This window comes from Trichosurus vulpecula, chromosome 7 (genome assembly GCF_011100635.1).
Source record: "Trichosurus vulpecula isolate mTriVul1 chromosome 7, mTriVul1.pri, whole genome shotgun sequence".
Lineage (NCBI taxonomy): Eukaryota > Metazoa > Chordata > Mammalia > Diprotodontia > Phalangeridae > Trichosurus > Trichosurus vulpecula.
The window spans coordinates 116,632,521-116,646,735 of NC_050579.1; the positions used below are offsets into that span (position 1 = coordinate 116,632,521).

At 38.0% G+C, this 14,215-nt stretch overlaps 1 protein-coding gene across 1 annotated transcript; it reads left to right on the forward strand.

The window, feature by feature from the left end:
- Nucleotides 1-13,258: 13,258 nt before the first annotated feature.
- On the forward strand, nucleotides 13,259-13,801 carry LOC118858291 (ferritin light chain-like). Its single transcript, XM_036768785.1, has one exon. It carries the CDS (start codon nucleotides 13,259-13,261, stop codon nucleotides 13,799-13,801), a length of 543 nt encoding a protein of 180 aa, XP_036624680.1.
- The last annotated feature ends 414 nt before the right edge of the window (nucleotides 13,802-14,215 follow it).

The window sequence follows — 14,215 nt, forward strand, 5'->3', positions numbered from 1 at the left end:
TTTTGCTTTGGGGCCCACTCATTAGAAGAGTGTTCGTGTGATTTGGCCAGATCAGACTCTGGGTAGCTGTTAAGGGGGCCCTTCTCTCCCCCTCCTTCACCGCCCCCCCCCCCCCCCCGCCCTGGCTTTGAAAACCCAGATGTTGTTGGTGCTTCTGTCTCTGGTAACTATGTGTGTATTGCCTTAGTCAGACAGTTGGATCTGTCTGTTGATCTGTGCTAATTTCTCAGATAGTTAGAAGCCCTGTCTGTTGGTCTTTGGTGTTTGTATTTTCTTTGCTCGTAATTTCTGCTTGTAATCTCTGTTTGTATTTTCTCTGAAGTTCAAGGTGCTGACTTTTCCCCTGAACTAAGTCAATGATACGTATGTTTAATTAAAGTAAGATTGTTGACCCCTTTAAGGTTGCTTTCCTTTAGAAAAGCAGACCAAAGATTCTGTGCTAGCAGCCCTCCTGTGTGCTGGTGTTATTGGTCTTATACCTCCACAGCAGCTGCAAGTAGCATTGTTGTTACACCATCCCCCCAAAAGTACTAACACCTATCATTTAGATAGTACCTAGTATCATACCTATCACTCAATTTGATCCTCACAACAACCCTGGGGTACATGGTACCCTATAGGTACAATTATTATCTGTATTTTACAGTTGAGGAAACTGAGTCAGACAGAGGTAAAGTGACTTGTCCAGAGTCACACAGCTAGTAAATTTTCTGAGGCTGGATTTGAACTCTGATCTTCATGACTCCAGGCCTGGCATTCTATCCACTGTGCCATCTAGCTGCTACTTTATCTGGTTGGAATTCATCTGTAGGAGAAACTTCATCCCATATATTTCTCTCCTGTTTCATGCTTAAAAACCAGCACATATTGTATAAAGTAAAATTTGTATAAAGTATTGTATAAAATAAAAATAATACAATTGGCTTTTAGGAGTCGATTACCTCATTTCCTCTCATCCCATGGTTAGAAAACCTTCCTACTTTTGCTTATTGTACAATGAACTAAGCTAGTGGTTGTCACTATTCTTCTGAATCACTAGAAAATTTATTTTAAAAAATACAACTGTGTAGCAGGCAGAGCAAAGAGGGAAGAGGAGTGCAAGCAGGGACTGAAATGGTCTGAAGGTGACAGGGAAAGGTAACGGCATCTTGAATTTTCAATAGCAGCATTTATGCTAGAGAACTGTTCCTTTCTGTCATATACTTTAAAGTGCTTCAGGTATTTCTGATGACAAATGGAACTGTGGAAGTAGACAGTGTTTAGGGGTTTCAGAGAATTTAGTGGTGGGAAGGGAATTTGGAGCTTATCTGGTGCAACCTTCTCATTTTATAGATGATTGCTGGTAGGTAGTTAAGTGAAGACCAAGGTCCTGCAGTAAATAAATACTTGAACCTAAGTCCTGAATCCAGATCAAGTACTTTTTGATTTCACGTTTAAAATTAGCACAAATGTGTTAGTGCTTTTTCTTTATAAGAACATCCCACAAAGGAAAAAGTAATACGTATGAAATTATTATCTTGATTTATATTTTAAAATATGTCTGAGTTTATGACAAGGCATGATTTCCTGATTTAAAACAAATTGAATGAAAGGCTTTATGCAACTCCCAATGTAGAACATTTAAAAAAATTAATTCCAATTAAATTTAATTGAACTATTTTTAGGCTTTTCTTGTAATGGGGTAGGAAATGTAAATTTAAATGGTTTCTCTTGGGTCTGAAATAAAGTTTCTTGGGAGCCTCTTGAGTTGCCACACCTATAAAGTTAAACATTGTGGCTGTTGTTTGAATTAGGATCTCCAGCATTTAACTTAATTCTGCAGATGTGTTATAGCTAGGCTGACTTCTGGGCTGTCTCAAGGAAGCGCATGGAGGAGAAATCTCAGGGAGAAAAGAATTAAGGCTTGATTAGTAATTTCATGTTATCTTTATTTTTTTTAAGGGGCAGGGGAGAGTGAGCATGCAAGCTTCTAGTGTTGAAATACAATCATGTATCTACAGGGCCTAGACATTTCTCTTCTCTTGTGTCTCCAGGAAAAAGACTTGAGTCTTGTCTTAGAAAAGGTTAAGATGAACAATCTTTATTACTCAAGTAGCTCTATTTCTGAATAACTACTGAGGTCTGGAAGAAGGAAAAAAACCAAAGAGTAAGAGAAGGCTGGAAAAAAAAATAGCTACTTTCTCTTTTCACCACAGATGTCAGAATTAATAAAAACTGTGGTTGTTGAGGAAGGGCATCAAGAATTCCTGGAACCTTGGGGTTTTCTCAGTTTTAGTGTTTTATAAATCAGTTGTACTCGAAGGTAATATTCTGTCAGGTTCTCAGTGATTAGACCCAACCTCTGGAGAAAGTGCTAAGCCTGTGTGTACTTTTTGAATGACAGTTTTGATAGGTTCTTTAAGATGTAATTTCTATGTTTGGTTAGTACGTTCTTTTAAGTGGTCAGTGCAGAGTAATGGGTTTTGTCCCTGTGTGGGCTAGTTAGTTGTGTTGGTTCTATGACCACAGATTCTTCTTCTCACTCTCGTAAAATCTCTGTGCACACTTGGTGGATTGGGTGAAAGAATGTGGACAGATAGGTTAGTGTAAAACCATTCTCATTATTCATAAAACTTCTCAACACATGTGTCTTATGGCTATAGGAGCAGAAATGTCAACTTTGCTAGCTGGAGAATATGCACATACTCCCCAACAAGATTATTATCTGTTTCTTGCATCAAGGAAGATGTCATATGCACCTTGCAAATAGAAATTGTTTCATTTTTTGTACTTGTATTGCCAGGGAAAAGTACCATGCTTGGCACATAGCAGTCACTTAATAAATGATTGTTGAATGATTGATTTCACATCTCTACATAGCTCCTGGTACATAATAGGGGTGCAGGAACTGTTGCATTATGTTAAGTGTTCTTTAACATGAAAATTCACAAAATACCGTAAGGCTCTTTGTCATTTTATTGACTGAGCAGAATCTTCCGTGACATTAAGTTTTGGGAACATCCTGTCCAAATGGGATTGATGATTTGGGAAGTAGCTTGGACTAGGCAATTTCTAAGTCCCCCTGCAACTCAGTATTTCTGTCTCCATGATCCTTGGCTATCAGTGGCTTTCATAGGCTCTTGGGTTTTAATTTTTCATACTTCTGCAGATATTTCTTATAGATCATTAAGCATTCCAGCCCTACTTGAGAGGTAAGTTTTTAGACCCTCAGTGTAATGACTGAAAAATGGTACGTTTCTCTCCATCATGCTCTGTTTTGGACAGACTTGGCCTATTTCCTTACTTTCTTACCTTTCCATAGGCTTTTTGTCCCCCAAGTGAAGAGTGCATTCCCTCCTCATCTCTACCTCAAAGCCTTCTTAGCTTCTTTCAAACTCAGCTTAGGTGGAACTTCCTACGTGAAGCCTTTTCTGATGCACGTAATCATTAGTGCTGTGTCCCTTTTCAAGTTATTTTTTATTAACATATCTGTTTGTAGATTGCTTCCTTAACAGAATTTAATCTCCTTGAGTTCAAGCCCTTTGAGCCTTGTCCTTGTATCTCCTGTGCCTAGCACAGAGCTTTTCCCATATATGTTTAGCAAATATTTGTTTTCATGTAGTATATTGCTCATTATGTATACTTGCACTCTCAAGAGAAGTGTGGTGGAAAAAATACTCTTCAGAGATGTTTCATTTGTACTCCTTATCTTTCTAAAGTTTGTACATGTGTATGCTTTTGTTTTTTCAAATTGCTGTCACATGAGCTCATTTTATTCTCACAACTACATCATGAAGCAAGTAGATGAGGTATTATTGTGAGACTCATTTTATAGGTCAGAGCATTTAGAGCTGGAAGGAAGCTCAGGGATTAGACTTTCTTTTTCATTACAGAGAAGAGGAAACCAAGGCCTAGAGAACTGAAGTGAGTGACTTCCTCAGGTCACACAGCTAGCTGGTAGAACTTGGACCACATCCCAGAGCCCAGATCCTTATCCCATTGCCTTTTCTTTCCTCACTATCTAATTTTCCAGTTGGGTAATTAGAACACAACTGAGTTATCCAAGATGTTGCTTATTCTTTCCTGTGAACTAGGGCAGAGCCGACTGGCTGAGCAGTCACACTATGCCTGGTATTCAAAACCTTAAACGGCCCCACAGAGAAATTGAATTGAAGCTAATCAAGAAATATTCTCAATCATATTTGAGGCAATGTGTGTGGAAGTCCCTCTGAGACAATTTTCAAAGCATTCAATGACCTTATTGTGGAGATTTGGAGGGGCTGGTTTCATTTTTATTAGAAAATATCAATGAAACTGTCTTCCAATCTAAATGAGACTAAAACAGTTGAACGTAGGGGGAAAAAAGCAATCTCTTCTCCAAAGTGCCTGGAATTATGACTCATCAGAAAGATGAGAGTATTTCATTTTTCATATATATATTTCATATGTTCACTGGCTTTTCTCTGCAATGTTTATTTTTTGTTTCACAACCACTTCAATGATACTTTAGCATATTTAGCAGCAAACAGTCCAGTATATATTTCTTCCACTCAAACCCATTAAGTGATAATGTGTGAGAAAAACCAGAGATGTGAAAACTACAATAAACTGCCTTCTTTAGTAAGAAAATGACACATTTCTTTCTAGTTCTGGAATGTCTCTGGTATGTTTTGAGTCTAAGTGGAATAAGGTTGTGATACTTCTTTCCCTTTCGTTTCTTAGTGATCCTTCCTATGATTGATTGCATAATTCCTAGGAATAAGGAAGTACTATCATTCCTGGGGTTGGGGGAGACATGTAGGTGGCTCAGTTGGTAGACCTGAGTTCAAATCCTTCAGATTTTTCTTCTTTTCTTTTCTCCTCCTCCTCCTAGTCCTCCTCCTCCTATTCTCCTGGAGGGAAGAGACCAGGACTTAGGAATTTTAGAAATCCTTCACTGTGGTCTGCTTGGTGGGTTGAACATTGTAGGTGGTTAGGGGGGAAAAAAAAACAAACAACTTGCTGGTGAATGGAATGAGAAGAACCAGAGCAATTTATACAATACCAACAACATTATAAAGACAAACAACTCTGTAAGAGAAATGATTATTAAGAACCAATGATTTGAGGAGATCCAGAGTTCTCCCTTTTTCTAAAGTCTTGATTTGGAATGTTCAGTCTTTTGAAGGACATTGCTGATAGTGAGATGGGACTAACTTTCTTGTTCAGACTTCACCCAGGTAGGGTAGCTATTGTGTTCTGCTCAGGTTTGGGTGGGGATAGATTCTTTGAATAGATTGCCCAAGGCTGGGGTTAACTTAAGAAGCAAAAGACATAACTAAATTTCAGTCCCAGCCCCTCATTGTAATATTCATTCTTTCATTAATTGTAAAAGAATCAGATTTGATGGACACCCTAAGGACATGCTTCTTCCAAAAGAACATAAAAACCAAGAACCCAACATCATGATTGATTGTCTTTCGTCTGAGGGAGAGATGGCCAAGTGACCATTTTTTATTAAAATGCTGGCATTATTAACAAAATGATTAAGTTACCCAGAAAATATGTTTCTGGAGCCTTTTTAAACACCATATCTGCAAGCCATCACAACTTATTAATATGATGACCATTTGCGACTTCATAGGCCCAATGATGAAACGATGCTATCTTTCTCCTGATAGATTTAAGGTATGGAATGAGGAAACTTGTTTTGTCTGACTATGTATATTTGTTACAAAGAACTCATTTTCTTTTCTTTTTTTTTCCCCAGTAGGGTGGCAGTGGGAAGGGAAAAAGATTTCTGTTTCTGTTAACTAAAAAAGATACTTAAAAAAAACACAGTTGGGAGGCCATAAGTTTGGAATGTTGCATTCATTTTAAGATGAGATCACTGTGCTTTTAGTTTTGCTTGCTTGTTAGACTTTGTTACAAGAGAGCTCTCACAGGGTGGCAATGTTTGTAAGATAAAAACCATGTTCTATAAATTTAAAAATACAAAGATTATTTCAAAAATATTTAATCAATAAATCTTTTCAGGGGTGACTGATATATTCTCTCTTTGAACTTATACATATTCTTTAAACCCTTGATTTTCTAGGATTCTTTAAAGCAAGAATATTAGTTTTTCAGGATAAATTTTTCTTATTTTTCAGAGTAGCTCCATATAATAATTGGGGGATTTTTAAAAAATTCAACTTCAGTGGTGTAGTGGTAAAGCTTGCCATGATACATTCTGATATCTCTCTATAATGTCATTGTGCACAAAGGTTTTTCCTTCATGTTTGATTTATAGCACCACCAATATTATGTTAATAAGAAAGACAGAAGGTTCAATGGAAAAGCCCAACCCCCTCCAAAGGATGGCCAACACTGAAACAGTCTGACCCAAAAGAGAGTGTTTCTTGGCTATATAGAAGAGGGTGAGGAGTTGGGTTTCTGTGTTGTTTTTCTTTGCTGCTGATTCTTCCGTATCTTTGGTCTTATGGGTTTTTCAGTCTTATAGTCACTTTCAAAAATAAATGTCCCCAGGAGTTACTGGATCTTAGTGAGGAGTACAATGAATTGTTTTTATCAATGTGTGACCTCATCAAGTGTTATAAATTTATGTACCAGGAACTTGCACATCCTCAGAGCTCTTCTGGTATGATACCTCCAGATTGAGAAGGTGGGGATCCAGCTTCTGATCCAGTGATCTGAAGAGACTGTAGACATTTTGTAACTAGTTCTTGTACATTAATCATGTCATTAGGAGAAACCATTTTCCATTGACTATAGCCAGAACTGGGGACTAGATCAAAGGCCTTAACTGGACTTATTCATTCTCTTTGTCCTTGTTCTCATGGTATCATTCCTCTGATGTTGGTTGCTTCTGAGAGACAATGAGTGAAGTCATAGGAGGTGATAGGATAAGATCACATTTGGGAAATCGTACCCTGATTCTAATCATGACAAACTGTTCACAAAAAAAGAAATCTTATCTACTCTAGTGTGCTATCAAAGGTGCCATGTCTGTGAACCCTGGAAAAAATGTTTCTTTAATCAAATAGAGGGCACTGTACATGATAGAAAATACTTAGGCATTTACCTGCCAAGACAAACCCTGGAACTACATGAACACAATTACAAAACACTTTTCATGTGGATAAAATCAGAATTAAACAATTAGAAAAATATCAATTACTTATGGATAGGCTGAGCCAATACAATTCTACCTAAATTAATTTACTTATTTGGTGACATACCAATCAGTCTACTAAAAAATATTTTATACAGGTATAAAAAATCATTAAAAAATTCATCTGAAAGAACAAAAGTTTAAGAACATCAAGGGAATTCATGAAAGGAAGGTAGCCAGAGTTCAAAGTATATTACAAAGTTATAATCATTAAAATAATCTGGTACTGGCTAAGGAATATTGTGGTGGATCATGGGAATAGAATAAGTATATAAGACATGATAATAAATGACCATATTATAGTGTGACCCTCAGCTTTTGAGACAAGAACTCACTATTTGACAAAAACTGCTAGGAAAACTGGGAAACAGTATGGAAGAAACTAGGTATACATAAACACCTTAAACCATAACCAAGATAAGGTCAAAATGGGTACATGATTTAGAAACAAAGGCTGATACTATAAATAAATTAGGAGAGCAAGCAATCTATGTCAGATCTATGAAGAAGGGAAGAATTTATAACCAAACAAGAGATAGAGAGCATTACAAAGTATAAAATGGATGATTTTTATTATATCAAATTAAAAAAAGTTTTGTCCAACGAAACCAATGCAACCAAGATTAGAAGGAAAGCAGAAGGCTTGGAAATAATGTTTATGGCAAGTGTCTCTGATAAAGGCCTCATTTCTTAAATATATAGAGAATGGAGCCAAATTCAGAAGAATATAAGCCATCCCCCATTTTATATGAATAGGCCATTTTCAGATGAAGAAATCAAAGCTATCTATAGTCATATAAAATGCTCTACATTGCCATAGATTAGAGAAATGCAAATTAAATCACTCTGACGTACCACCTCACACCTATCAGATTGGCTATTAGAGAAAAAAAAGATAAATGTTAGAAGAGTTGTGGAAAAATTAGGACACTAATGCACTGTTGGTGGAGTTGTGAACTGATCTAACCTTTCTGGAGAGCAATTGGGAACTATGCCCAAAGGGCAATCAAATTGTGTATACTCTTTGACTAGGTCTGTATGCCAAAGAGATTAAAAAAAGGGAAAAAGACTGATGTACAAAAATACAGTAGCTCTTTTTGTGGTGTGAAAAAATTGGAAATTGAGGGGATGCCCATCATTTGGGAAATGACTGAACAAGTTGTGGTATATGATTGTGATAGGACAGTATTGTGTTATAAGAAATGATGAATAGAATGATTTAATTAAAACCTGGAAAGACTTACACAAACTGATGCAGAGTGAAGTGAGCAGAATCAGAACATTGTGCACAATAACAGCGATATTGTATGGTGATCAACTGTGAGTGACTTAGCTGGTCTCAGCAATACAAGGATCCAAGACAATTCCAAAAGACTAATGATGAAAAATTATATCCACCTCCAGGGAAAGAGCTGATGGAGTTTGAATGCAGAACAAAATTTTTCATTTTCTTTATTTTTTTGGGTTTTTGTCTGTCTTCTTTCACAACATGACTAATATGGAAAATATTTTGTATGATTACACATGTATAAACTATATCAAAGTGCTTACCATCTTTCTGAGAGGAGACGAGGGAGGGAGAGAATTTGGAACTCAACATTTTAAAAAATTAATATTTTATAGTTTTTACATGTAATTGGGAAAAATAAAATACTATTAAAGATCAGCAAATCAAGTAATAGCAAGAACATAAAATGTGAAGTCATATTTCCTGAGTTCATAGTCTGTCTCTGATATTTATTACCTATGTAACTTTGGAGAGATCACTTTAAACTCAAAGCACCCTAGGATCATAGCTCTAGAATTGGAAGAGCCTTCAGAGGCAAGCTTAGTACATAGAGATAAGAAAAATGATGCCTAGGAAGATTAAGTACCTTCCTCAAGATCATGTATTCATAACTGTAAAGTGGGGACTGATAATAGCACCTACCTCCTAGGACTGCTGTGAGGATCAAATGAAATATTTGTAAAATGCTTAGCACAGTGACTTACATAAAGTAGGTGAGATATAAATTCTAGCTAGAAGGATGATGATGATTCAGAAGCAGCAGCATTAGTAGGAAAAGGAGGAGGAGGAAAAGAAAGTATTTTCACAAGTGAACTGAGCAAGACATCATTTCATTAACAGAGGCATGCTACCTGCCAATAAAAAGGTCAATGGCTGCCTCAGTTTGTAGCCAAAGCAAAAAAAAATTGGAGGTGCAACTCTTTTTTATAATCATAGAACAAAGATCAGAGTTGAGGACAACATAACTAATTACATTAAGGGAAAGAGTTTACATGCACACACAGGACCCAGACCAACCTCCTCTAGCATTAATATATGCTTTATGAATTTATGGGATTCAGCTACATCTTGAGGCTCCTGATAGTGAACCAGGAAAAGCAAACTCACAGGTACCTGGGAATGTGATAAGACCACCTTTAATTGACAAGAGTGAGGCTAACATGACATAAGGGCAGCTAGTCTCCTTTTCAAGGATAACACATAAATGCTCTGATGTTTTTCAGACACTGAAGTTACCAAGGATAACAAGCTTCTCTTGGCACAGAGTGGTTTGCAGGTGATGCTGAGACAATTCTCACAGAATTAAAATGTCTTATGGGAGAAATTAATTACTAAACTTTAGTTCAGGGTGCTTTGGACAGCAAACCAGACATCCTTGAAGGATAGTTTTATAGTGTAAAGAAACAAGACCAGACACCTTTGCGTCCACCCATATTCCCCAGGTATAGCAGAATTCCTTGAGGCAAGAATAGAACAGTGATTATAAAGAGAACAGGATTTCTAAACATAACTCATTTTACAGACTAGCTGAATTCTGGGCTAAGTTCATATTTATTGAACCATGACATAAGTAGTTACAGGACAGAATCAAATAATTGTAAATAGGATCAATAAAATGATACAGATTTAATCAATTTAATCTTCTCTGTCAGAGGCAGGGTTAAAGTTTGAAACATTTGAGCTTGGTTTAAACATACAACCTATGTTGTATGACTTCAGAGATAGTATTCTTTCTCCTGAAATAATGGATTAAAGATAATTTACTAAGTCTGAACCATTAAGTGAAGCACATTTTATAAAGGATTCTGCCTAGTTTTAAGTAATATTTCAGGTATGTTATTGAACTCTGACCAAACGGGAAGTGGGAAACACTGTTATTTTTAATTAAAATTCTTATTATATGTTTTATAACATTGGCACACACACTTAAACAGTTCTACATTTATCTAGTAGTCTTTGTCATGATTTCTAAGCATTTTAGATATTTATTTTTGTTTTTCTAAAATAACTTGATTTGAAATAAACACTTAATTTTTTAAATAGAGTTCATTAGAGCTAGCTCTAGATTTAAGGCAAGAGGTGACTTCGGATGTCATCACTTGCCTAAGGTTACACAGATAGTGTCAGAGGCAGCATCTTCAGGCCTCAGCTTATTTTTCTGTAAAATAGGAAGATTAAAAAAGACAACCTCTAATGTCCTTTTTAGCTCTAAATAAATGACCTTAAAAATAGAATAAAAATGACAATACCCAAAAGACACTGGAAAGACTCCAGGTGGATTTTAGCAAGTTGTGCATGTTACCAAGGTTAACTTGCAGTCAAGGTGTAGAGTAAGAAAATACTGAGATATACATGAATGAAATGGAAGTAAGAGGGTCACGTAGTGAGAATGAGAGAATACTCAAGGGCAGGCCAAATTGGAACCCCTGAAAAACTTAAATAGATCTGTGATCTCATTAATTTGGATGTTACCTTCAAATATGCAGATTATAACCCATCCATTCCTGCCTATAGATTCTTGTCTATATCTTCCCACCAATTTGCCACTGGGGCTCTACCCCAGTGCTCTAAGCTTTCCTCATTTTCTGTTGGTATCAGGAAGGCCATGGAGGCTGTAGACTTATTATTCCTCACTCTCACCATGACTGGCCCATCTTTTTTTATTAGGCATTTCCCTGATGATATTTTAGAAAATGGGGCAAAGTATAGATATAGATCCGTGTGTGTGTGTGTGTGTGTATGTGTGTGTGTGTATGTGTGTGTGTGAAGAGCCCAAGAGTTCATAAGGAAAGGGAGAAAAGCTTGAAGAAAGAGGCGAATCAATGCTAAAGATAGATTTCTTCTACTTTAGAATGTTTCTTGTGGTCAGCCCTGAGGTGGGGGTGCTAGTTACATTTTCTCATAACATGCCACTCAAGAAAGGAGACCAGACCTTACAGTGCTACAAAAGCTCTTCTCACTCGCCCAAGAGCTCTGTTAACAACAGCATATCCTTTTAGCAATCACTATGAAATGTCACTCTGATACTGCCCTGTAGTGAATCATAGCCTACATATCTCCTCCATAATCTAAGTCTAGTCACAGTCTTTTGCATGGTCTTTTTTAGTTCTTTTCTCTGCTCAGTCCTGTATATTGGTAGTGCTATGCCATTTACTGATGGATATGATAATGCAGTAATGTCTGATGGTGATTAAGCATCTGAGAAAAGTGTGAACAGAAGTCAGGGTGACTCCGTATCATAGAAGTATCTGTTAAATTAAAATTGGAGTTGTCAAAAGATCCAAAATGTGGTTTTTTTTTTAAAGCACACTACAGCATAGATACTGTAACAGAAGCAGTTCTGCACTTGCACATGGTCATGATGACTAAAGAATTAGAAGAATATAAATTTCACTTCAATCTTCTTTATTTGCTTTTAATAAGCAGGCTAATTCAACCATCAAATGTAGAAAAAGAAAGATGCATTTTGTAAGCTTGTCAGGTTGATGTTATCTATGGGTATTAATTTCCTTGTTTGTAGAAGCCAACAGGTCCAAAGCATCTCTGAGCTGATGTATCTGTATTTTATACGTGTTAATAGATGCTATCTTTTCAACATTTATTCTATTCAGCACTAAATAATAGAGGAAAAGTGAGGCAGAGCATTTGTATGGGCAAATTATAGGAGAAAGTTAATGCTTTCAAAGGCAAATATACAAATCAAAACATGTTACCAAGCCAATAAAGAAGTGTTAATTTATGAATATATTAAAATAGGATGCTGGAAAATCAAGAGGTTATATAGAGAGTTGTATTAAAGATAGTAGGTCAAAAGACTTGGATCTTTATATTCTCTTGACTCCAAGTTCATTTTTTCCCCATTACATCCCACTTACTGTAAGTAGACAGAGAGTTTTACATAGATATCTCATAGAGTTGCAAATCTATATTCACAGTGAGTCATCTCCATGGGGGAGATTATTTGAATAATAGGAGTAGAAGAGATGCCCAGTGGAAAATGTTTCAATAGAGAAGAGAAAATTTAAAAAAAAGAACCGTAAGGAATGTCTACCTTCAGAGAGTGGATGGGGGGCAGGGTGTAAAATTTGCACGAAGAGGAACCTATATAAATAACAGGAGGAGTGGTTGAAGAAGTAGGAGAAAAACTAGAGTGATATAATTTCAAAGAGAAAAGTGTCAAGAAAGAGAAAGTGGTTAAAGTATCCAATGATTCAGAATTTAGGGATGATGAATGAAGAACAACTTTTGAATTGCTTTTAAGACTATCCTTGGAGAGCATAGTTCAGTAGCATGTTAAGGCAAAAGCCAGATTAGAAAGGGTGGAATATGTAAGCCATGGCACCACGTGTACATTATTCTTTTGAAAGGATTTGGCAGTAAAGGGAAGGACACATAGGATGAAAACTTGACGAGTTAGCAGAGTTAAAGGAAAGCTTTTGTTTTTTAATGGGGAAAATTTGAACATGCCAATGGAGGAGCTGATAAAAGAAGAAACTGAACACAAATTGAAACAAAATATAATTATCTGAACAAGATCTAGGAAGGTATTGGAAGGATTGAGAATGAAAATATTGCTGAGACCACGTCTCCCGGTTCTGGTTCTTGCTTCAACAGTGTTTGGACGGAACAGATCTGGGGTTCCCCAGCTCCCCTCGGTTCTGAACTTCACCTTTCTGCAGTCCGTCAGCCCCTGGGACCAGTCGCCTCCCGCTTCGGGACCAGCTGCGCCCCCCCCCCCCCCCCCCCCCCCCGCCTCTGGGACCAGCCGACCCCCGGCTACCAGACCAGCAGACGCCCACCTCCGGGACCAGCCGCCTTCTCCCTTCGCCCACGGTGCCATGAGCTCTAGCTCCCAGATCCGCCGAAACTTCTCCTCTGAGGCCGAGGCCGCCATCAACCGCCTGGCCAACCTGTACCTGCAGGCTTCTTACTCGTACCTGTCCCTGGGTTTCTATTTCGATCGGGACGATGTCGCCCTGCCTAGGGTGTCGCGTTTATTCAGTGAGCTGGCGAAGGACAAACGCGAGGGTGCCGAGCGCCTTATGAGGCTCCAAAACCCGCGTGGGGGCCGTGTCCTCCTCCAGACTGTGCAGAAACCTGACCAAGATGAATGGGGCCGCAGCTTGGATGCCATGCTGGCTGCCCTGAACATAGAGAAGGACCTGAAGCTGCACGCCCTGGGATCGAGCCAAGGGGATCCACACCTCTGTGACTTCCTGGAGAGCCACTACTCGGGTGAGGAGGTGAAGCTTCTGAAGTGCTTGGGCAACCACCTGACCACCCTGCGCAACCACCTGACCACCCTGCGCCATGTTCAGGCAGACTCCCAATCCGAGCTGGGGGAGTGCCTTTTCCAGAGGCTGAACCCGAAGCATGAGTAGGGGGAGCGGCCTGGGCAGGTAGCCCCAAGGCCGAACCAAGAACGCCCACAATGAAGCTAGGTACTCACCCCCACCCCCACCCCCCCAAAAAAAAAGAAAAAAAAAAAGAAAATATTGCTGAGAAGTTGGATTTGGAAAAGAGGAATCAACAAATAGGCCTTGAATGAAACAATTCCTGCTTATGAATGGCTTGCAGAGACCCTTCTACACAGACAGAAAGAAAGATGTAAAAGATGAACGAATTAAGGTAAAGGGAATGATTATTTGGATAGAAGGAGATGTGAGGGAGTTCAAGTCAGAGGGCCTTGATATTCTTACTAAATTAAAAGGAAATCTCATCTACAGAAAGTGAGAGAAAGAAGCATGGGTAGAAAAAGTACAATGTTCAATGTGGAAACTTGTTAGGGAATCAAC